Source organism: Syngnathus typhle, linkage group LG11, assembly GCF_033458585.1.
Source record: "Syngnathus typhle isolate RoL2023-S1 ecotype Sweden linkage group LG11, RoL_Styp_1.0, whole genome shotgun sequence".
NCBI lineage: Eukaryota > Metazoa > Chordata > Actinopteri > Syngnathiformes > Syngnathidae > Syngnathus > Syngnathus typhle.
In genome coordinates this window covers 9,666,476-9,692,097 of record NC_083748.1, presented here as the reverse complement: position 1 = coordinate 9,692,097, position 25,622 = coordinate 9,666,476, and the positions used below count along the sequence as shown (strand labels likewise).

The 25,622-nt window shown below is 41.7% G+C and overlaps 1 protein-coding gene across 4 annotated transcripts; it reads right to left on the bottom strand.

Annotated features, from left to right (window-relative positions):
- Positions 1-189: 189 nt before the first annotated feature.
- On the bottom strand, positions 190-25,622 carry LOC133162530 (histone deacetylase 7-like). 4 transcript variants are annotated; one of them, XM_061291773.1, is made up of 25 exons: positions 25,326-25,622; positions 15,727-15,908; positions 15,527-15,614; positions 15,028-15,142; positions 14,877-14,953; positions 14,158-14,271; positions 13,979-14,070; positions 13,502-13,600; positions 13,136-13,289; positions 12,498-12,730; positions 12,211-12,405; positions 11,644-11,839; positions 10,816-10,949; positions 10,563-10,683; positions 10,353-10,402; positions 9,688-9,795; positions 8,877-8,932; positions 8,126-8,213; positions 7,934-8,053; positions 6,389-6,486; positions 3,874-3,992; positions 3,667-3,800; positions 3,467-3,551; positions 1,819-1,960; positions 190-1,385 (listed from the first exon to the last, which is right to left on the bottom strand). In XM_061291773.1, exons 2-25 carry the CDS (start codon positions 15,856-15,858, stop codon positions 1,343-1,345), a joined length of 2,793 nt encoding a protein of 930 aa, XP_061147757.1. In that variant the 5' UTR covers positions 15,859-15,908; positions 25,326-25,622; the 3' UTR covers positions 190-1,342. The 4 variants fall into 4 exon arrangements, with proteins under 4 accessions (XP_061147757.1, XP_061147758.1, XP_061147756.1 ...); XM_061291774.1 differs by lacking the exon at positions 25,326-25,622 and adding an exon at positions 21,638-21,976; XM_061291772.1 differs by lacking the exon at positions 25,326-25,622 and adding an exon at positions 16,413-16,586.

Below are 25,622 nucleotides of genomic sequence, written 5' to 3'. Positions count from 1 at the left end.
TGAGAAACCAGGTGAGCAGTGCATAAAATTTAATCTAATAATGTTTAGGTTAATCTTTTTTAAAAATCATTATTATTTTGAAAATAAAAGTAGTAGTTATGGTCAGCACAGAATCTCATCTTGATTTTAAATAACATAAAAAAGTGGTGCTCTTATGAATAGAAATAATTGATCAGAGAACACAATGAGTCAACTTTTTCAAATGAATATAATTGATTCTTTTTTCCAACAGAATAAAGATTAAAAAGCAGACAATCAAAAAAAAGGCATCATATCAACGTGTCCTTCACGTAACTTGGTCAGATACTTCATTTCACCATTTGGTCTCTTTAAGTAAGCACACTTGGTGGTTGTTCTTTGTCATTATGTACAAAAATAAGCTTTCATTAAGACAACAGGTGATTAAGATGTGTCGGATATGAACGTCAACATGGTAACAATGGCTTGATGAGCCACCCAAAAAACCAGGGCGACCTGTTTTGTTTTCACATCGTCAGCAACATTATTAATGTGCTTGACAGCATTACGGCTGCACAAACAACCTGATATTAACAAAGACATTAAGATCAGATGCAATGTAGTCAAAACAACACATTGTCACATACAAGAGCACCTCAAAGGATGTGCTGCATAAATAAACAATTATTTCTTTGAGATGGGGATTTCTTTTTCAACATTTCGGGGAAAATAACATTCACAAACTTCCTAAAGCTATGCCAGTCCATCGTCGGCACATTGTTGTAATAAACGGGCTCAGCTTGAGTTACAATGGACAGTTGTGTGCACGAGTCAGCTGAATCGCAAAGGCTTTCGGTGGCAGTGCCGGAGTTAGTGAAGACATAAGTATTGAGTACTTCTTTCAAAATACAGCAGGAATGCTCATCCATAGGTATGAAAAAAAAAAAAAAAAAAGTTTGACTCGACACCATCAAGTCTTAGCGAGCCCCTGTCCTGGAGGGCATGTGCACTGTGGACTCCTGAAAACATGACATCGATCATCTTCGATTGGTCACGCCGCATTCAGGCTTTGCAGATTATGATGCCATGACGGTGGGCTTGGTCAAAAACAGTCCATCCAGGCCAAGCGAGAAAATAAAAAAAAATAGATAAATCACTGTAGCTCGACCAGATAAAAAAAATCCGTCTGAATATCTGAGCACAATCAGCCCTAAAATGTCAACATACGACAGTATATAGTGCAAAACGAATTCTTTCTTTTCGATGATCATCACAAGGGGATGTCTGCTCTCCTTCACAGGCACATTTGTGTGTGTGCATTTTTACGTGTGTGTTCTTCCATTGAGGAACGCAAGAAGGTAGTCTGCTTCCGAAGATTCCCTCTTCATGTAGAATGACTTTTCTCTGGCGTTTTGGCTGCATTTTTCCTGATTCAACGAGAAGGATGGTTATGAGTCATGCGATTTATCAAACTATAAACCAGTACAGGTACAATCAATCAATACAACATTAAAATCTACATCTTCATGACAAAACTAAGCTAATTGCACATATTTGTGCTGTTTTTGTAACGCTATAAGAGGCTGTCCAAAGAGACAACACGTTAGCAGCTACCGATGGCTGCCAGATGACAGCAAACAGAATGATTTGAATTCTATAAGGGAAGCCAAGTCCAAAATATTCTTCACAATATTTTCTGCACGTCCCCCACTAGTTTAAACATGCTATTCTGTGGAAAAGGAAATAAGCAGAAAGATCTGCCCGTTTTTGTCTATCTCAGGAGGACAGCCATTTTACCAATTGACTGAAAATAATTGGGCTTGTCTTGCAGATGTGGATTTACGTGAACATTCCACCAACCTGTCAGAAGCTCCCATGGAAAGCGAGGCGATGGCATCGACGGCGTCGCTGTCCGAGTCTCGTCTCAGCCACCGCCTCTGGGCCTGCAGGTAGGACAGCTCCACTGTGGCCGCCGAGTCCTTCACGCTCTGCCAGTAGTCACCTGACGCGAATTAACCAGAGAGGGATGTCATCTGCTCGGTGCCGTTTAATGTTGCGCCATTCAAACTCGAAATATCCTTGTTGATAACATCAGAAATGTAAACTGAAAGGGCGTGTGACACACATTGAGAGGAAGTTTCAATCAGGCCAATGTGTTGCGAGAATACAACTCCCATATATTTCTCCCCGGGCTTAAATCACAGGCTTAACATTCTTGTGGCTTTGCAAATATTTTTAATTAATCTAATTTGGTTGGGATAACATTTGTGTGCAATCAGGAGGGGATGTTGTGAAGGTCGTGTGCCAGAGAAGTGTTTGAAGATAATTGGAGCCAGGGTGAATTTGTGTGGGTGTGTGCGCGTGTGTGTGTGGGATGGCCGGAGGGAGGGATGAGCGCCGGGGGCGTAGAAGAGGAGAGGTGACAAGGGAGGAAGAAGAAGAAGGTGAGCGCCTCAGAAGATTCAATTATAGACGATAGAAAAGGAACGATACTGGGACGCGGGCCGACCTTGGATTTGTTCGATTTCTTGCAGGAAACTTTACCCAAAACAAATAATACAAATTAATCCATTTCAGGTTTTAACTGACACATTTTAACACATCATGACATGATTTGTTATGTTACATAGGCAATGTTTGCTGCAACATCTTTACAGTTTGAAATGCCTCCACCAAGCATCCGAAGATGAACCCGGCTTTTGTTTTTTACCTTTGGATACCTTAATTGCAACACTTCTTCCAAAAGAAGAACCAGTGGAAACAAAAACACCCATCAAGAATCAAATTAAAGGGGTGTCAAACTCATTTTTTCCGCGGGCCGCATTGTAGTCATAGCTTCTTTTAGAGGGCTATTAAAGCTAGGGTCAGGGTTTCAAACTAGGGTTTAAAGCTAGTGTTAGGGTTTCAAAGTAGGGTTTCATACCTTACCCTAGCTTGAAACCCTAGTTTGAAACCCTAACCCTAGATTTAAATCCTAGTTTGAAACCCTAACCCTAGCTTTAAACCCTACTTTGAAACCGTAACCCTATCTTTAAACCCTACTTTGAAACCCTAACCCTAGCTTTAAACCCTACTTTGAAACCCTAACCCTAGTTTTAAACCCTACTTTGAAACCCTAACCCTAGCTTTAAACCCTACTTTGAAACCCTAACCCTAGCTTTAAACCCTACTTTGAAACCCTGACCCTAGCTTTAAACCCTACTTTGAAACCGTAACCCTAGCTTTAAACCCTACTTTGAAACCGTAATCCTAGCTTTAAACCCTACTTTGAAGCCCTAACCCTAACTTTAAACTCTACTTTGAAACCCTAACTCTCGTATGAAACCCGACTTTGAAACCTTAACCCTAGCTTTAAACCCTAATTTGCAACCCTAACCCTAGTATGAAACCCTACTTTGAAACCCTAACCCTAATTTAAAGTAAAGAGAATCTGCCAGAAATTATGCGCATTTGTTTCCCATGTTGATGCGAGCAGCTGTGCTTTGTTTACATCGGGTTTTTTTCTCACCTTGAACCTGGATTACACTCAGTAGTGAGTGTACAGCGTTGTCGCAGGGCTTTTGGTCCAACACGGACTGGGACAAAGGTTCCACCTGAGGTCCAACAAGCAGGCAATGGTAAGCGGATGGTATGTGAAGACATACATACACACACACACACACACACACACACACACATAGTAACTCTAATCCTAACGCTAACCCTCACCTCCATTCCCAGCAAGGCGCTGACGCAGGCTTCAGAGGCATCGCAGATGGCCTTGAGGTCTTGCCCCCCCTCCAGAGCCAGAACAACGCGACCCCCGGCTAGTGACATCAGCTGTCGAGTAAGGAACCCAAAACCTGGTAGGGCACAAACCACAGTCAAAGTCAAATCCAGTTCAGTTGAGTATTTGTGTCTGTGGGAGAGTCTTACACTTGGCCGTGACTTTGTAGCCTCCCAGCGGCGACGAATGGCCTTCGACTGCATCGAATCCGGCCGAGACCAGCACCACGTCAGGTGAAAACTCGTGGGCGATGGGCATCACTACCGTTCTGAGGAGGACCACAGAATGACTTCATATATAGCTTCACTGAGCAATGATAATGGGACCCCAAAATCTCAGGTCTTTACAGGTCATAAAATTTGGACATGAAGACATGGAAACTAAGCTAACGTTAACTGCTAAAGCTACATCTGCTATGGTCCGGGCCCACCCTATCAATTAGCGGAGCTCAGATTTTAAAGCAAACATGGTGGAGCAGCTGCTCTGCTGCACAGATGAAATAAGTTGCCAACTGAAGTGAAGTCAGACCCAAGTAAAAATACTTGGAATTCCAGGTTCTCACAGCAAAAATTTGAAAACACATGATTGAAACATGACACGTGTCATGTGTTTTGATGGGACCATGGGTGAGAGGAGCAAGTTCCGAGTGCGAACATGTGTAAAAAGCACACGAGTAAAAAACAGGAGAGGAGGCCTACGACACAAACAGGTAGAAATGAGACACCCCGCGCACTCCAGGGAGAACACTTTCCTCGGTTCCGACTTCCTTCCCTCGCCGGCTGCCAAAGCGCGTACACGGCCCATGCCGCGTTTGATTCTCTCTCTCTTTCGCCGGCAGTTCAAAGGCGTTTGCGTGCGTCTGGTTCCTATTAGGAGCTCGTCCCTCTTCTCACGTCACTGACAGCCACCCATCTGGGATCCATTGGGCCTAATTACGCCGCCTTTGGATTCTCTAACAATTGCACCCCCCCTTCCCCTCCTCACTTCTTTTCCCTCTCTCCTCCTCTGTATTCTTCTCTCCTCCACACTTTGGGATGTGTCAGTAGCCAGAGAAAGATGAACAAGCGCTACCGGCCGCTTGCATGACCTTAAATATGGACCACTGTTGTGATCCTTTAAACATCATGACACCTCAGATCAGCGCAAGTGAGCTTTTGCTTGATTGTACTTGAGTCTCACCACCACAAGCCTGTCACATACAGGCAGTCAAAAACAGACACACATCACCAACGACCCGAGTCTGGCTCGCTTTTCGCTCCATCGTGAGAAAAGTCTGGAACACCCTGTCATCCAAACAATGGGTTCAAATTGAACTATGCAAACTGGCAGCGGTCCGACAACATAAACAGGAACTTACGATGCATTAAATTGTGTCCGTTTAGCGTGTTATGCTTCTCGTTGCGCTAATCACCTAATGAGAACAAATGCGGTGTGACGTTCCAATGTAATTCAGTAATCTTTGAAGTTTGTGAAGAATGTCTAATCTTGCTCACTTCTTGTTGAAATTACAGCAATTATTAAATTACAGCACAATTTGACGATCAACTGGTTGACTGTAGCTTGCAAGCTCGCAAATTAGTGATCCATTTGCCTATCAGTAGCCCCACTACCTGTGGCTTAGAATAAAAAAAAAAAAAATTGTGACTTTATACGATACACAAACCGTAAACATGTGGGAAAGGAGCGCCACAGTCGCTGATGCACTTTTCAGCCATTTATTAAACGCTGGGAGAACAGTAAAACCCATAAACACACTGAGCAGACTCACACAGGAGCTTCTGTCGGCCAGACGCTCACTCGCGAACGCAGCTTCAGTCCACCAAGCACCCCCCAGCTCAACATCTCACTCATCACCCTGTCAGGCTCCGCCTCTTAAAGGCACACACCGAACACAGGTACTGTAATATGTACAAACTACTTAACCTTGCAACTTTTTTCTGTTCAAATGCATTTTAATGTATAGTAATGGAAATAATGTGGGAGGAGTACAACTCTGAATTTGTTTTGCGTAAAGAATGGCCCAAGTGGTTAAACATTGTCATGTCAACTTCCCTTGAGGCTCCGGTACAGCCACCAGGAACCTCACCCCCCGACTCCAGAACGTTACTGCAAGTACTGTAAAAGATTGTGGTTAGCTAAGGAAGTTCTACACATGAAAACGCTCTTCATTTCCCCGTACTGGGTGAAAAACCAAAACCAAACGGCTGCTCCGGAAAGAACCAGTTGTTCCTTAATTACCATTCTAAACTCTAGTAAACACTGGACTTAGTGTTTCAAAGCCGGCACACCGGGCCTATGGCTTTCTTTCTTTCTCTCTTTTTTTTTTTTTAATCATTACGGGGAACCTCATTAGCATTTTCCTTTGACGAGGGGCCCACCCAGCAAGTGAGCGGGATGTTGATCTGAAATACGGTTTCATCATCTGGTGGTGCGCCACGAGTGGAAACATTTCACAGTATTGAGCTGAGCAAACAAATTTATTACGGGAAAAATAAAATAAATAAAAAAAATAGGATGTGGGTGACAGCCAATAGTAAATATTCCTGGGAATTTGTTTATCATGGGAGATAAAACCTTCATGAGGTAAACAAATAAAGAAAGTACTTCTAAGCTGTATTCTTTAGGCTTATGTAAAGAACTGATGGTGAAAAAAGTCATTTTTACCTGAATGCAGCCAGGTACTCTGCATCACCCATGGGAGGGTTCAAACCACCTGTCCAGCCAATGTTCACATTGAAACCTTCGCCCACCCCTGCACCAACCTGAAATAGCACAGTGAGACCACATTTAAAAAACAACAACATTAATTTCAATGTGCACTTTCTATTGTTGTGTTTCGCTATCATTAAAGTGAGGCAGCGCCAAGGGAGCTCTTTTGACTTTTACATAGTACTCAAGGGAATTGAAAGGAAACTGAGGCCCAATTTTGGAAAGAAGGGTTCAGGATTCCTCGCTCTCTTTGTAGTCTTGCTAACAGCCATTTAGCTCTTCCCTCAGCCCTTTGCCATCAGTCAATGTGTCAGTTTGAAGGGAGCGTGTGGAGGCTGATTGACACCCTCTTGGCAATAAGGTGTGGTAACGTGCGTGCGTACGGAAGAAAGAATGCCGATGAGCATTGCGGAGCGCCTGACTCCATTCTTCTCTCAAAGGACGGGATGTTCACAGGACAAACGCAAAACACATGAGGCCTTCCATCCTCTGCCAACTGGTAATGTACTCGCTTGCGCGTGCACACACACTCACACACACCAAGTCGCACAATTCTTACGATTGCTTCGAGTATCTCGTGCTCTCTTCTGTTCTGTGTCTTCCTTTCATGTTGAAAGGGTTGCTGGAATCGATTAGGACTTTGCTAGTCACCGTGTGGTACACAGCACTCTGCCTTATGACATCACAACCTTACCCCATGGTGAGTTATATACCTACACGAGGGGACAGTGAGACTCCAGCGGTTTACCGCACGGCTAAACAGAGGTTGAAGGGCCACTTAAGACGAAACCACATCCAAGTCAGCCGAATGTTTTATGTACCGTCCTCGTCGGGGGATTTATGGGAAAACATTGACCATTTACGCTCATTATTAGGGGGAGGACAAAGGAATGTGTGGGATTGAATGGGTTGTGAATTCAATTGCTGGATTTATTTTGGGCGAAGACCACGGGCAGATTTCATTGGCATCTCCAGCGCTTGTATGAAAATACACATCCTTTCATGGGGTTCGATCCTTATGTGCTCAAACATGGGAAAATCATACATGCAAAGAGGAGTGATGCAGACATTACAAAAGATGATGTTTAGAATTAAGGGAAGACTGATCCTAAGTGAAGTTTTGGATGGAATATAGTCTGTTTCTTTTTTCCCCCCCTAATCTTACATTAGGCCTAATTGGCAGATTTATGAGTGATGTGAGCAGCTGCATTTGTGCACTTTCAATAATTATTTCTTAGTGAATTTGACTTTTAAGTCTTCTCCCATGTGGTTGCTATGAGTGCTTTTACTTGTGTTGCTCAGGATTACAGTGATTTCTCAAGGACTTGCTGTAGCCCATGATGAGAACTACGACTTGGCTAATCATAGCCCTCACCTTGAACACGTAATTATTTCAAACTAAACTCAGAATGCATGACCATAATTTATCCCACTGGACATGTTTTAGTTGCTACAGCCTTCATTTGAAAAAAGAAAAAAGAAAAAGTCTAAAGTCTATACCTCATTAGGATGTCCACTACCAGGGAAAAAGTTGCCGTTATCGTAGCGATGTAGCGAGATGTACAGGACGCTCGGGTCATTGTAAAAGGCTTCCTGGGTACCGTTGCCATGGTGAACATCCTGGGCACAGATGGTGACAAAAGAATAAGTGATGACTGATTACAAAAGCGGTGTCGTGTTGTAGCAACTCACCCAGTCCACAATGAGGATTTTGCCGACATTGACTTTCTGTTGGAGTTGCTTAGCAGCAATGGCCACTGAGTTGAAGAAACAGTAACCCCTGCGGACAAACAGGAAGGCCATATGTGTTTATCAGGATATCATCGGCGAATTAATATCAAACAACCACCATGTGGACTGTCGGGACCTCTAAAACAAATCATGTGGTGCTTATTGAACGCAGGTTGGGACAGTCACAGCACAGACGGCCCTCGACACGCTAACGTGGAAATATTTTCGGAATGAATGCCTTTTGTGCCATGGGAAATGTTTTTCTACGACAATGTCACGTTGAATCCAAAATCTGGAAACAGCCCAAGAAATGAAGAGGCCACAGACTATGTGACAAAATGAAACACGCTTAGCATAAAACTCACTGCTCACGGCAAAAAGATTTACAGAGTATTTCTGACAGGATGTAATGAGGAATGAGCACAGAATGTGGCGGAGCAATTCCCTATAGCGGGGAAAAAAAAATGGTGATGTGTGAAAAACACTTTGTATAAAAATAAAAAAAAAATGTTGAGGGCACACACAAACATGAGGCGCAATGCTTCCAATCAAAGATTGTCACAGATCCACTCCACCCATCGAGCGCACACCCAACCAACTACACACGTGCTCAGCATGCCTGCTCTTGAACATCAAGTCAGGAGCGCAGTTAATATGTAAAAAAAAAAAATATAATAATAATAATAATAAATTAAATAAAAGGTGCGCTTACAGAGGGGAGGAATGTGTGGCATGGTGCCCGGGCGGCCTCACCACTGCAAATCCATTCTGGAAAAGGAGAAGAAAAAAATTAAACACCTCGACCGAAATGTGCCAAGAATCACTCTGAAAAGATTCACATCTTTGTGTATTTACACCTGCAGGTGATGTTAGAGAAGACCATGAAAACACACAATAATATTTACCTTAGAAATAACATGGAAACTACATACTGAAGGACATTAATATGGATTATTAATTTTGTATTTAAAAATATTATGAGACTTCTCACTGAATTTGATTATAAAACTTAAAGTATAATATGCACAATTTAGCACTTAATTAAAAAAAAATGTTGGACATCATGTGTTTTCCAAGGGTGAGTAGATATTGTATTCTATTTTAGTTAAATTTTTATGCTGGTACGAACAGCAGAAACATTAAAATGTTCATTTAAAAAAAACGGCCTGTACAGTTATTAAAGGCAAAAGTTTGCAAAACATAATTATATGAGAAAAATATAGAATCTCAACCAATTCAAGCAGCATGTCACAGTTTTAGTTTTCAGTAAGCTGTTCTAAATGTGTGCATACTGGCTAAGGAAGAATTTAAAAGATGTCATTTAATTTTAAGACAACGACAAGACAGGAATTTGAGATGCAAGGGTTATTATGACCAATTATGGAGCGAAAGGAAAACTGTTAAAGTGGGGTGTGGATTTTGAATTTCTTGTTAAAAGTATTATTGCCACTTATAATTGTTCAGACTTTGAGATTCTTGCACCAATGTCATCATTGACAATTTATTCTATAATAAAGACGCACCTTCAGCTCTCCTTGCGCCACTTTCTGCGCCAGGTCGATGACACAGCCGGCAGCAATACGAGCCGCTGCTGCCGTGTGAAGCTCATTCCAGATTGTGTCATTATCAACCTATCAGCAAAGAAAAATAACCCAATCATGAAATGAACATTATATATAAAGTACGCAATTAAATGCAACTCTTGATTCATTTATAAAGATTTAAATTGTCTTCAAATTCTCAAAGCAAAACTGATTCAAGTCAACATTCAGCCACTTTGGACACGACTTATTTCTAAGTTCCGTGTCTGGCCGTGTCCCAAAGCAGAACAATGAATTCGGAGGAATCTCTTTTATCATAGACGCTGCCATCTTGTTCCAATAACTCGCAAAGCAAAGTCCTGGGCCGGAAATCCAGGCAGATCAGTCGTCTTATCGACTGACACCCAGCCCCCCTCCCCTCTCCTTCAAATAACTGCCTTCAAAGTTATGTTGACTTCTCCACAGACATTTTTTTTTCATGAGCCTTTATCATAAAAAGTATATTTTGTATTATTTCTGCCATCTCTGCTGCCAAATAAGTTCAAACTAAACTACCTTCTCTTTTTCCTTGCGCACAAAAACTACTTAACCAAACTACACTTTTTTGTGGGACCCGAAAATGTCCCAAAATTCTTGAGACCACTCACCCCCGCTCCTCCGCATGGTAACATGACAAATACACGTTGAGCCAAGATTCCTGCAGGAAGAAATCGATCATATTCAATCACCATGTTATTATTCCGATTTGAATGATCATGTGTATGTCACTGCACTTTGGTCAACAATGTTTGTTCTTAAAAACGGGCTTTCTAATTCTGTTGGATGCAGTGATGTCAGTAAATGTTTGGAAGACTTACGAGCCAACTTGGGGTTGTCTAGCTTAAGGCGGTGCAGCGGGTTGGTGCCGTAGCGAAGCACATGTTTTTCTGAATGGACTGACTGCAGCTCTTCTAAAGTGGCCTTCCTACTTCGGAGATGCTACAAAGCGCACATAGACACAGGAATAAACAGATGGGTGAAAAGCGGAACAGAGCTTTGACATCACATCTCAAAAGAAAACAAATAAAATGACTTTGCAAATGTGATCGAGTCAAAGATAAGCGTCCATACTTCACATTTGCTTCGCAGACCTCTTTCGTTCAGTCGGGACCAAATGCTTTGGACCCTCCCGGGATGCTCGGGGTGGCTGCTGTTGTCCCCGCAGGTGCACTGGTGCTTTTGCATCTGAGCATCATAAACTATACCTACACACACACACACACACACAGATTGACACTTCATTTGTCACATTTAATGTACAGTGAAAACATTTAACCCATTCCAGTGAAGCAGTGGGTGGGCCATATCCTGTGTCAGCACCACTATGAAAATACACAAGCTGTCACTTGTGAGTAAAAGTGACCAGGCATTTTAATTTTCTCCTCATTCTATCCAAAGTCGCTCCTGTCTGATCGCTCTTTATTTGGTGCAGTTATAGCGGAGGCCATAAAAGCCAAATAAATGCCAGTTGCAGCTTCCAGACTTCCAGGGATGGATTTCTAAAACGTCAGCATGGTGAGTGGTTTCACCTTACGATTTACCACAAAGCCACACCAGTTCCTGGCCAAAGCCACTTCAATGTACACGTGCAAGTTTGAGGACAATAAACATGGCACAGATGACCTGGACTTGGTGTGAGGTAGTTTGATTCTCTGAGCAACAAAATGAACGGCTTTGAAACAAAAAAACACCCTGTTCAATAATTTTTAGTTGGCATTTAAACCATTTGAGGTGTATTGAATGTGTTATTTTTTAAATCATAAAGCAGAAGAACTGTTCTGCGTTCAAGTACATTTTTGAAGAGCTCGAGATTTTTGAACAAAGAGGAATTGTTGAGAGGCATAGGAAAAAAAAAATAGTTTGTGCTTTTCTTTTTTTTTTTCCCCTTGCACGACTCACCAGTGGTGAAGTGCAGCTTGACATCTGGAGCAGGACTGGACAGAGAAGCGGGCACGCTTGTGGATGCATTGTGAAGAGGTGGCAGGGAGGTTGAGGCTGGGGACGACTGGGTTCGGACTAAAGGCTGGTGAGGCCACATCAGGATAGGCACATTAGGCGAGTCCACGTGAAATGCTGGACGATGGACCAACTGCCTCTGTGATTCCCACGTAAAGAATAAAAATAGAACATCAGCAAGCCATGTGAAGGACATATGATCACATAAAATTTCCCTCCTCTGAATGTTTTGAAAATTAACCTGCGCCTGTCTTGAACTTGGCTGAGAGTTGACAGTTGTTTTTAAAGCTATAGCGCCCCCTTATGTTCAGAGAAACGTTCGCGGATACGGTAAATTCAGCTCAACACTCATCATTGATGTAAATCCTTCATCAGTTAAAATTTCATTGATAATTAATAATAGTAAGAAAAGGATGAAATATCATTTGGGATTTCAAACATCGTGGCCGTTTAGTACAGTGAGCATATCGCTTGTTGCTTTGAGCACAGCATTTCCAGCATCAAATTTACCTGACCGACAGAATGCGAGTTTTCAATCAGGCTTTCCCGTGAGGAGGTGGTGGACTCGGTGTCATAAACGGAGTCTGCACTGGCAGAGCTCTGCCTTCTGAGGTAGCTGTCCTCGGAAACCGAGCTCGGTTCTGAGCCGCACATGGATCCGGACTCTGATCCGATTTCCTCCAGGTCCATGTCCTCTGATGGGATCTGTGTCAGATGAGGATTCTCAATGGGTATCAGAATGTTTCCGTTGTCTCAACAATATATTGTATAGTGCACGTGCATCTCCAACCGCTCACCTTTCTCAGAAGGGAATTCAACTTAAACCTCTCCAGCCCACTTTTGTGGCATTGCTGAGTGTGACACTGAAGGCTGGCGTGCAGAGGAAGGGGCACGGCGTGACTGTAGGGCGGCGGTTCGGAGCGTGTTCTCTCCAAGGGTTTGTGGGAGGGAAAGGCGGTGAGGCCTTCCTTTCTTGTAGGAGAGGTCAAGTGAGGTCGCTGTTGAAGAGCTGGAGGACTCAAACCTTGATCTGTGAACATTGGGCAATAACATGACGGGAATACAATAGGAGGAGGGGCAGAACAAATAAGAAAAGCAAGTTGAATATCGTGATAAAAAATGCATCAAATGTTAGACAGAATTTAGTTACAATAAAATTGAATCATGGATAGTAAATAGAATTATCACTGAAGAGAAACAGACTTTTAAAAAAACCTAACTGTACTCCATTGAAGTACGTTCATGCATCAATACAAAACGGCCGCTAGAGAGAGCCCTTGTGTTCATTATATATGCATACTGTACATAGTGTATTTAAACGCAGTTGGAGGAAAAACAACTTTCTTATTACTAATATTCACAGTTATCTACAGATTGCCAAATGTTGACCTATTTATTCCCGTGAGACAAACATTTTAAGTCGTTCATTACTCACAGGAGATGAGTTGCGAGTGCACAAGCCCAGTATGCGGGTCCAGTATGACTACAGGCTGCAGGCCGCGAGCCTGGCCTGGAAAACTTCCATCGAGGGGTAAGTAGACTTGAGGCAGAGCTGATACTGCCAAAGTTCTGGCTACTCGCAGGTCCACCTAGATGGAAGAGGTGGATCATTGAAAGATGGGGGGATAGATGTCTAGGGCAAAATGGAAACTAACATTTGTCAACACAGCAGTGGATTGCTAACCTTAATAGATCAACTATGCAAAGAATTTGAGTTTGGCCTATCAAGAGATGACCACATCTCAGCTCTTATTTTACTCACAGGCCAATCCAACACTGTCACACAGAAAGACCGGCTCACCTGCGCAGGAAGTCCTGCAGTGATATTAGGCCGGGCAGTCGGGTTGGTGGGCAGGGTGAAATTGGCCAATCGACCATCTTTCAGCAGAAGCTTTTGTGCCTGTATCAGATGAACACATTGATTGCAAAGTACTTTAGGAATAATCTCAAAAAGATCCTATTCATTTTTATCAATACAACAAAATTGTGTAAATTATGGTAATTATGGTAGTATTTATATGACACTATCATTAAAATGGGACAATGTGACCCTGAATAGTTGGACTGTAACACTGACTAACAGGAAGTACCACCATGGACTGCTCTGTATCATGTACACACATTCTTGGCTATTTCTGTTTAATTATATGACGACAAGCGAGAGCTGAAGAAGAAAAAAAAAAAAGGCATCTGAAAGGCTTATGTTATTCAACACATTCAAACACTAGAACTCATCCAGATCACAAATTTAGATCTCATCTGGAGCAATAGCCAGTACCTCGTGAGCAAGCGGGAGGGCTCCATTCTCTGAATGGAAGCCGTCATTGGGAGAGCTACGATCTGATGCTGGGGTGCTGCCGGGTGAAGAGTCTGAGAGACAACATTTTTAACTCAATATACAATGTGTACATAAAAAAGAAGTTCGTAGCATAAGACAGCTCGATGCAAATACTCCACCTCGAGTTTCTGTCCTGTGCTTGACAGCAGGAGGGGCACTGATCTTTCTCTGCAATGGATTTGGTCTTGTGCTGATGAGCTTCTTTAACTTCCACTTCAGTGTTGGCTCAGACACTGCGTGCATACAAAAAAACAACAAAAAAACCCAGACATAAACACACAAGGAAACACGTGCACGACACAACACTCACATGCAACTATATATTTAGCCCATGAATTGCAGCCTAAAGAAACCAGAAATGAAAGACGTTCAAAGTACCTCGGCAACACAGCCCGCACACACAAAGTCAAGCATTTAACTTCAATGTTATATTTTGAACGTTTGCTAGGGATAAACAAAACATTAACTGTGTCAATATAGCATAACATGTTTATTTAGCTCAGAATCAAATATTCTGAAAAAATAAATCAACAAAAATGGTGTCTGGTTCACAAAAGACAATCAAAATGAAATGACATTAGATTAGCTCAGTGTACTTTCAGGCGTGTGCTAGAAGATCAAACCACTCCTCCTGTCATTCTCTTCGTGAAAGAAACCTGCTCTGTATTCTCACACAGTTCATTTTACGAACACCCAAGTCATTGTTACATAACCGTTTTGCTCTTTGTGTCTCGCTGTCACTGTTGTTGTCATGACTTGGGAGATTATTTTTGTTCCCTCTTTCTTTCTCTCTTTCTGGCTCTGCAGGCCAGGAACAATGAGAGGAACAATAGCTCACCTGTTCTCCGCAGTTCCTTACTATGGATGTCACCAGGGGACGGCTGAGACTTTGGGGACATGTCTGGAAGTGGTTGCCTTGGTAACCCAAACAAATTCAATTCAATGAATATAGAGTAATAGGAGTCTGTTTGTGGTTTGTTTTGACTTACGCGTATCCTGGTGTAGGACTGGCGTGTTTGGGGGTGACCCTGTCATGGCTGGGCTGGCTCTTCATAATGATGTGCTCTCTGAGTTTCTGCCTCACCAGTGGACTGGCAACGGCACCTGCAGGTCAACGTGACCACATCATCAAGAAGATGTCAAGATGAGCAGCGGCTGTATTTTCATAAGTTGGAAGTGAAATGAAGAAAAGCAGCAAAATCTGCAATGTTTCTTCTGAACAATGACGAAAGCGAGAACATTTAAGGCAACTTGAAAAGTTGCCCTGGAGGCTACTGCCTATTTCCTGTGAGAGGGGCACAGCTTGAGTCAATCTGGCTGGTTTGACGTAAGATTTCGTATGAAGTCAATTTCCTCGCTATATGAGAACACAAAAGAACGGCTGGAAATCCCCTTTTTGTATGGAAACATTCAATGATCTGTGACTCAGATAAAGCAAATGTCAACAAATGTCAACAATCTAACAAGAAGAGAACACAAGACACTCACTTTGTTCGTTTTTACTCTTTCGTATTAGCTGCTGGAGCTCTTCTTGCTTCTCAGCCTCCATCTCTCTTTGCCTTTGTTCGGCGTTGTACTGAAAGAACAAAACTGTGATGAAAACAAATAAGGGCAAGAAGGCAGAATCAAATCGAGTACGCGCAACAGGAAATGAGACTGCAATGAGTCAACGGCACGTGTGCCCATACCTGCAACTGTTGGTAAGGAAACTGGGAGAAGTGCTGAGAGCTAAATGGTCCCAGGAATAAGGGACGGTTGGGCGCCAGCATAGCCGAATCTCGGCCTGGATGAATTACCCTCTGGGAGACGCTTAGGTCCATGGACCGGCCCCCACTTTCGGGTAGTGAAAGACCTTTGCTGATGGCATCCACTATGGAGTGCAACAGAAAGAGGAAGACATTATTTTTACAAACATGGCAGACATATTGCATGACAGGACTAAAGAGACTTTAAACCTTTTGGATTATGTTGAGGATAGATCACACTTGACTTGGGAGGGGGAAAAAAAACCAAAGAATGAGACATTTACCACAGTATATGGAAATAGAAGTATTAAAAATACACATCATAATTGATTATTTAATCTTGAAGAATTACGCTGAATGAGCAAAATTGGGTCTTAAAGTAATTGCGGCAAAATGGAGAGCACAACTTGGCTGTAGCCAGTATGAAACTTGAAGTTACTTGAAAGCAACTCTAGGAAATTTACCAAGCCCATATGGCTGCAATCGACAATATTGCTCAATATATGTCATGAGTCTTTTTGCTGCCAGACAGTAGCCACAATTGTATTGTTAAAAACAACAATGCACACAAAATTCATTTATGTCTAGCGAAACAAAAAGCACAACAAAGGCTGAACTTGACGGAGTACCAGTGGATGAGAATTGATGCCGCATGCAAGTCAACTGAGCGAACCACTCCAGTCCAAAGTCAACCTCGGAAGGTTCCAGTAAATGTCTCTCCTCATAAGCAGCGTTGTATTTCATGCTCACAACCGGCTTCATTTGGGCCCAGTTCCCAACAGTCACACTGACTCACGATGAAATAATCATCTCTGTGAGGGTGTTTCAGGTTTGCAACAGTCGCTCCCACGCTGCTTGCAAGCAGCAAAATAATAAAAGGGAGTTAATGAGACCAACAGGATTTACAGTACATGCTAACGTGGATTGCGAGCATCGTGGTTTCACTTCTGTTCTTGTGTTGGCACCTATCAATTTTGTTATCACAACTTTCTCAACTATCATTTGTCACCGCCACTGCACGTAATGTCAATCGTTAGCTTTATACAGAAGGCGCTCTGCGATTGAACGGTGGTGACCTTCCATATTGTCGCCCGCCTCTTGTTTGTGAAAATGGATGGATCATTGCTGGAACGTGTCACACAACATAAGCAGACAAATAGCCTACGACCTACCTGCATGTGGCGCACAAGGTAGGGCTGCGCTGTATTAATAGAACAGAGAGACCGAGTAATTAGCAAGGGCGGGGTGGCAGGAATTACCTGCACTCAAGCATGTAAAGTCTGTGAACATTTTACGTAACTTCATCTTGGATTTAAAATAATAAGATCTTTATTTGACCAAACACTGCTTCTGCTCAATCAATCGAGTAGAATAATAAAGTGTCGATTGACTACCCAAGCCCAGTCTATCAGTTTGGTGTGATGTACGCTACAAGCTACAGTCCAAATAATAAACATAAAACAGAATAGGATTGTTCTTGCCATGATCAAATTATTGAATGAATAACCAGACATCTAGAAATGATCTGAAATGAGCTTCTCTCTCTTCTCATTTTCAGCATTGTGGTGCTAAAAATAAACAGGAGAGAAACCTCTGGTTTCTGTAATGGCATATTTGTTTCACAAGCAACCATCCTCTTTTTGTGGGCCTTCTGCACGACACACACACATGCACGCACGCACACACACAGACACTTCCGCACTTCCTGTATCTAAAGTTAGTCAGCGCCATAACATCCTCTTGGTTCATTTCGGCAAGGAGAAGCTGCTATTTTGGTTGAATAGATTTACTGGCGCACCTCTGCAGTTTGAGAGTGCAGATGTCTGTCAGCTGTATTTATAGCCATGCTGCGGCCTGTAAATTTGGCTTTGTTTATTGTTGGGTTGAAGCGAATGCCACTTTGTTATTGGACGGAGTTCAGTCGCTGTGTCGGACTTCAGGCTAAGTGAGAGTTACTATTTGTGTACATACGGCGCACACTTGCGTCATTGAGGTTTTAACCTGTTTGGACTAGCAAGCCTACGAGGAGAATATATGAATGATACGAGAGAATCAGTAGCCCAATGCAAACATACAGCCACTTACAATTCATTGGGTACAGCAATTCCTCCTACTTGCCACCAATCCCGCCGTTTCCCGCTTTCTCCCCTATTCTTACGTTGAGAGGAATGCACAGCTGCTGGGGACATTCTGTCCCTCTGCTTCCGAGCAGCTGGAGTATCCATCTCCAAATGTGTGCATCCATACGTGTGTGTTCTTGTGTGTGTGTGTGTGGGTCCAAGATATTAATAGCTTGCAGTTGCTCCTTTTGAGTGTACACAGCAAGTCTTTGTGTTTGCATACGTGGGATCGAAGTGTGCGACAGTTGAAGGCGTGTGTTTGCGCGAACCAACGACGATGTTTGTTACTTTGGAAGGCGCCCACCCCGTATTCCTGAGTGCATATTTGAGTCCATCACTGTTTTATTTTTAGCATCACCTGTTGTCCTACACACATTTACTACTATCATGCAAGCGTGAGTGGTGCCGTATTAATAGCAGCGGACGGTACATTTGTTGTTATGAGCGTGTGGCGTTGAGTGCATTGAAAGCAACTGACGCCCTCGTGTTGGGATTGTTTGCGTGACTCTTACCCACACGGTGGTGAATCAAATAAATAACTAATGTCAAGGTGGACAAGCAAAGAATTGATTTACTACGATAATAATATTAATTCATTCAATTTATATAGCGCTTTTCAATAACCCAAAGACGCTTTACATGGAATAAAAAGTAATAAGTCTATATATACATAATTACTCGATGATTTAAATATATGAAAAATGACTAGTGGCATAGAACCATTCAAGCAAAAGTAAACTTGTCTTTTCATAGCTCATATGCTGTGCGCGGTTTGCATTGTCTCAGCCACATTTTTCAACCAACATGAGTCACAAGTATTTTGATATCCTGTTCCTGAGGCTATGCGGGCTGAGCAAGGTAAGGTTCTGTCAGCTCACTATGAACTTGTGTAGGCGTGATACAATGTCACAAGCTAGCGTGCTCTTTAGTAAGATTTAAATTGATTCCTCGCAACACACACAGATCTTAATTTGTTAAAAGTTGATCCGTAGTGATACGAAGAATATCCTCCTTTGGATGGGCTGTTTACACAAGACTGTTTGGAACTGAAAACAGATGTAAACTGTTATTTGGTCCGTTTGTTTACATAAGAGCCTATAAAGAAAAACAGTGAAAAACAAGTTTTACACAAAAGTATTCAAATGTATAGAAATTGGGTGGCTTAATAAGTTTAGCACTGAGATTAAAATACATTTTTCCACACCTGGTAACTTCTGCCATTAAGGCAGTTCTAAAAAAAAAAAAAAAGCTGCTGACTTTGTTCGAATTGCATCACTATTGCTCATTCTTCCCATCTTGTTTCCCGCACCTAATACCCAACTCAACTTATTTCTGTGTATTGAGGAGTGTATCACAGTCATATGAGTTGAAATCTTAAATCAGGAACAGGAAATGTGATCTAGGGCCATGGCCTGTCCAGAACACTGCGCTTATTGTCAGCACACTGCTGTGGATTACATTGGCAAACACTGGAGACTTGTAACGGTCTTTTCCCGGTAAAAGATTGCAATAAAATAGACATCCCAGATAGATGGCTTGCAACGACTATATGAGGTTTATATTTTGCGGTAGATTGTGTAAATAAAAAAAAAGGCAACGGACATGGTAGTGAATGGTGGCTGGATGGATGGATGGATGGATGGATGGATATAGTATATGGAAAGGTGAAAGAACTGGGACAGCAATGAACATACATATACTGTACTGAAATTATTTTGAACTTTGACCTCAACAGTTTATGAGGACAAACACTTCCATCTGTTTCATGCCAATCCAGCATGAATCTTTTTGCGTGACCCAGCATGAGGACAGAATTAAAGGGGTCAGAGGAAAAAACAAAAATAGTTCAGTGATCAATTTTATCTAGCCAAACACTAAAACACTGTTTTACGGACAAAGCCAGTTTTTGTCATCACTCTCCACATGAGACCTCTTTGGAGAAACAACTCTTGAGGCTCACAACTTGTAAAGTTAAAAGGACAACAGTTAAGGTAAGGTGACACGCCTCACGTTGAATAAAAAGGCCGCTTATTATTCCTTTCGAGCCTATCAAACACACACACGCAGATTGTGTATCAAGCAATTCAAAGGACCAACGATATCTTCTCTTAGTGAGCGATAAACAGCGGAACACATGATCTGAGAAACTTGAGAGGCAACAGAAAGCAGACAGTGGTGTCAAATCCTTGGATGAGGACACCAAACTAATGTAAGTTGAATCTTGGTGATGGCACCCAAACTATGACCTCATCCATCCCGAGAGGAACACAACACAACATAGTAATATTCCATCAACTCTTGCTTAATGGGTGTAGGCCTTCATGCACGTTGGCGTGCATCAAGTCGTGTGCGTATAATCATTTTAAGAGGCTTATTGGGTGTGACATGCAAAGGCTTTTGTCATATTAATGTAAACGCATTCGACACAGCTGCCCTTAACCTCTGACATCATACAACTAAACATCTGTTGCCTAGCAGAAATAAATCCAATTATGGGTAGAAATGACCAAGAAGAAAACAAAAGTCAAATTTACAGCATTTATGATTTTTAGCGCCAAACATTCACATTAAATGGTAGCCTGTATTATATAGTACGTGTACATACAGGGTCAGACAAATGAAAATATAGTTCACATTTCCTCTCTTTCCTCCTTCCTTTGCTTACAGCTGTTTCTGCCTTCCTTTCTCCAGTCACATCTGTTATTTATTCACTTCCTTCCTTCCTTCCTTCCTTCCTTCCTTCCTTCCTTCCTTCCTTCCTTCCTTCCTTCCTTCCTTCCTTCCTTCCTTCCTTCCTTCCTTCCTTCCTTCCTTCCTTCCTTCCTTCCTTCCTTCCTTCCTTCCTTCCTTCCTTCCTTCCTTCCTTCCTTCCTTCCTTCCTTCCTTCCTTCCTTCCTTCCTTCCTTCCTTCCTTAAACCTGCTTGTCTGCCTTCCTTTTTAATCTTCCACCACAAACCTGCTAATTTTGCTCTTCCCTCCTACTTTCCTCTCAACTTTCCTTCCTTCTTCCACCTTCAGTCTACCTTGCTAACCAGCAAGGGCTTGTGGAAATGATTCTGTGGAGCTCCAGTTCTTTCTTTTGACCACATGCCTTCACAACAAAACCTTCCAAATGTAAACATTACATTTCAAATCACCTTCAGGCCTTTTATGTGCTTAGCTGGGAATGATGTATGTGAGGAATTAACCAAACCTGTCTATGAAATGACCATTGACTCAGTTGCCTAATTAATTTTGGTCCATTTCAGGGTGCACAAATTAAAGTACTTAAACTTTCATTTACATTTCCTTCATGCAATTTATTACGGATAAACGTGTAAATTGTTAAAAACAACAACTCGCAGTATACAAGTGTATTTAGACCTAACCATATTCTTTCTGTTTTCATGATTACACTTGCAGGGCCATGTGAACATTTAAATTTAACTTAACTTGAATACATATTTAATATAATATATAATAAAAATGGTATAAAACAACATTACTCTATCAATGAGAGTATCAAGCAAATACAGAGCATGTATTTGATTCATTCATAGCCTTAAAAAGCATTTTCCAGAAATCTTAGCTGGCTAAATAAATAAATAAATAAATAAATAAATAAATAAATAAATAAATAAATAAATAAATAAATAAATAAATAAATAAATAAATAAATAAATAAATAAATAAATAAATAAATAAATAAATAAATAGGCAAATTGACAAATAAACCAACAAAAACATCGCCTACCTTTCTGAAGGTGAAGTTCAAAACAGTATTTCCACTTTTGCACGAGGCGAACCGGTGAAAGAGTCTCACGTCACACACACACAAAAAAAGTCATATTAACGTTGTTATCCATCCATGTTCAGTAACGGACAAGTCAGTCCAATCTAAATGCGGTGTCTCCTCGTGCTCGGGTTGAGCGATCACTAAATTGTTGCAAGAAAGTTCCTGAAGTGTTCCTCCACGAGCAGTCTCACCTTGAGTGAGCCTGTCGCGGGAGCGCTTTATCCACTCAAGTGTGATGCTCAAATTGCGTGGGTGCGGGTTTTTTTCCCCTCATGTATTCTACAATCTGAACACAGTGGATGAACTCGACAAACTTGTAGGTTTTTTCTGGGTTTGTTTTGTTCAAATATGGTGACAGCTGTCCACAATGTGCCAAATAAGGTTGGCAACGGAATAGAAACGCCTTTCAGAATAATTAGGCGCAACAACCTACTTGGCAGGTTGCGGTGGTGCGCTCATCATGACGTCATTACGTTCAACTATTAGACTGGTGAGTGTATTTCAGCAATTGTGTAGTCAGTGTACAATGAAAGTGTTTCTCAAATGGTGACATTTGGTTGTCATATTGAAGTACAAAGCATTGATTTGAAGGAATGTCCTTATTTGGGCAGGTTAGCATTTTTCCAACTGTCAGTTAAGCACCTGTCAACAACAAAAAAAATCTGGGTCTAGCCGAGTGCAACGTGATTGAAGTTAAGTGCATACTGTAAACCGGGGCAATTGTGTAAACAGCATTTGCAAATTCTCTTATTCGCAGAATTCTTTTAACCTTTACTCTGTTATTTGCTGAAAAATACTAAAAGCTTTGGTGCCGAGGAATTTTGTTGAAATCAGTTGAAAGCATCATTTAGACCAAAGTAGTATTTTGCTGCAACTTTGTGACGCAACACATCTTAAGTATAAACTTTTTTAAGGGTGTGACAATGACTCACAGATTTTCACTATTTGATGCAGAAGTAAAAAATCTTCAAATCAATTGTTTTTTGTTTTTTTTAGGAGAGGCATCTATTTGCTTGTCACTTGTCAATGAAGATGTTGCTGTAATCGTCACCTTTCGCCAGAACAAATGTTCATTCATATCACTGTAAGCAACAAACAATGCACGGCATTATACCGAGCCAGTATATTATTACACTTCACCCAGAACTGACCCTGAACATCACAAGGTTGACCATTGTGCACTTCAATTGTTTAAGGGGAAAATGACAACTGGAGTTAGAAAACATCATTGTCTCGACAACTACTACTTCCGATCAACTGTGGGCTGCATCACTGGAGATACTGTCCGTTCGAGTCAATCGAATTTCACGGCAGTTCTTCCAAATTGAACGCTAAACGTTTGACACTGAGACTATAATGACGCGCTTTATATCAACAATATTGCTGACACAATCAGGCACGTACATGTCAGGCTACTATTTTGAACTAAAAAGTAGATTTGCCTCCCGAATTTTCCAAAATAAGTCGGTAATTGTTGTGTCCCGATATTTCTTTCCCAAATATTCAAATAGGGCCAGTTTGCATTTTATTTCTACAATGAATCTAAAAGTGAAGAGGAGACAATCGACATATGGAATACATAGGTAGGACTTCAAGGTGGAGTTTCGCGGCCAGCAAGGCCTACTTCTCTTCAAGTCACAGGAAGCCAGCAGGAATGGGAGGAATGCAGTCAGGCAATACGTTGATGGAGGGAGCAGCGCTTGAAGGGCAGATTGCCAGAAAGCGTGATAGAAGAAGAGTGAGTGGATAAGATGATGAGCACAAGATGTGGAACAATTAACCATTACACCCTATAATAAAAAGGTGGATGCCTGCATAAAATGGCATTACTCCACATAGTAATGGGACTGCTTGAAGCAAAGTGGCGGTGAAAAAACTTTTTGGCTTCCCGACGATAAAGGGTGCACCCCGTGTTGAGGAAACTAAGCAAGAAAGGGTTCTCACAGTGGTGGGTAGCCTCAAAACCTTTTTCCACTCCCAACAGCAAAACAAAGTCAAGCCACAGAGGAAGGAGATATCGCTGAGATGAGTGTGGAAAAGGTACAATTATATCTTTGACATTTATAATACGTCCAAGTTTCCTTCAGCAGACAGAAAAAAAGATGCAGAAATATTTAGTTCAACGGCTTCCACCGTGACAAATTCATCTGACAGTCTTTCCCTGTACAATTAGACCTCCCTTGGCAGCAACATTCAAATGACATCATTCTCGCAAAGAACTTTTTTTTTCCCCACCAGGGGGTGGTACTCTTATAAGCAGCATGTTTTATTTGTTACCTAAACAGACAAGCGCCTTCAATCTAGCTTTCTTTATAGGGTTGTCTGTCCTCCAGACGAGGAAATCCAACACCAAACACATGGTCCACTATCCATAGAGTAGATTGGAATTGTACCTAAGATGACCGTTAAAGTGGACAACTTTGGGACTAAAAGACACTCCTGTGTCCCTTGTTGCCCTTCCGCTGATGTGCCCTTCACAGAATATGTGTCAGAGGTTGTGCTCTCAAATGCCACTTCGACCTGAGTGCCTGCTGCCCCCTGACCTTTGCAAACCAGACAAATGAATTGTGAGGACATGCATTACTTAACTCCAACCAGCAGTGGCGCTGTTGAGTGAGTCTCAAGTTGCTCACATCACAAAACAAAAGCAACTTTGAATATGAAAGAAATGCTTACAAAATACAACTCCGGCATAGAAACGGGAGACGGACTATCTCGTCCAAAAAAAAATATTTAAAAAAATATGTGCATATATTTTTATAATTGCCCATCAATAATCTCCTCACGAAAATGTCTACAACTCAGGCAGCTGCATTTGCATTCAGTGCACAGAAAAGGTTAAAGGTGATGTAGTGAAAACGGTTCTTATAGCTGTTTTTATAGCTGTTATTATTATTATAGTGCTGTTTTAGCCATTCAGTTGAGTTCAACTGATTCATGCCTCATACCACAGAAGCAAAATCAGTTATATGCTCAGTTGTTACTATATGGTGCAAATGTGATTTATTAGTCAGAGGGAGGGCTTCTGTAAAAGATGTACATTCGTCTGGAAAACACATAAGCGGAATAACTCAATCCTGTTTTTAATGCTCCTTGCTTGGAAGAAGCGGTATCTGGTGTTGAGACAACTACTTCCGTACTCCCGGCCTCTTTCCGGCCTTTAACTATATTGCCTCCATGTTTTGATCTCTATATGTCTGTCTCCTGCAGCACTGCATTGCATTAATGTTCTGTTTCTCATTTTTTGCAAAGATTTGAGTGGACACTCTCAAGGGTGGGTGAGTCTGTTTCCAATTTTCTCCCCTTCCCCGTCCTGAGGGACAACATTTCCAAAAGCAAACAAATACAACTTATACCCACAAAAAAAATCTTTACAATGTAGCTTTACAATATTTACAACTACGCATTGCTTCTCTTGCTTTTAACAGACATAAACATGTTTTTTTTCTGACTTGAATTTTTCTCTGAAACTTTTTCACCTAAAAAAAAAACTACAGCCTGTACTCGTCACATCACTGAGCATATAGGGTTGTCAGCGGCCACTGAATCGTACTCCTTATTGCGATAATATTTTTTGTGAAATATAAACAAATAAACAAATAAATAAATAAAAGAACAAACAAATCAATGAATAAATGTTTCCTACCAGCTTCGAGGTTCCCCAAGTCGTCACTTAGTGGCAGCAGTCAGAGAGGTTCTATGAGAAGACGGATCCGGCTTTGACAGGGGAGTGGTGCTGAAGCGCACCGAATCAACCGCTTGACACAACTGGCTCTCCAAACGTCTCGCGCTTGCCTTCATGTGAGCGCAAGCAGTTCTTCTCTCTTCTTTCACCCTCGCTCGTCTAATCACTCCCTTCAGCTCACTTCTTTTTTTTCCGCGGACGACACAGTTGCTCTGACGTATCACCCTCCCGTAACTTGTTAGTGCCGCCCCTGCACCA

What these genes read in the sequence shown, in the direction of transcription:
- LOC133162530 (XM_061291772.1), bottom strand. Translation starts at nt 16,545, where the DNA reads ATGAAGCCGGTTGTGAGCATGAAATACAACGCTGCTTATGAGGAGAGA. An exon ending in GCATCAATTCTCATCCACTG is followed by an intron (nt 15,909 to 16,412) that starts GTACTCCGTCAA and finishes TGCACTCCATAG; the next exon opens with TGGATGCCATCAGCAAAGGT. An exon ending in CCCTCCCGCTTGCTCACGAG is followed by an intron (nt 13,601 to 13,978) that starts GTACTGGCTATT and finishes CATCTGATACAG; the next exon opens with GCACAAAAGCTTCTGCTGAA.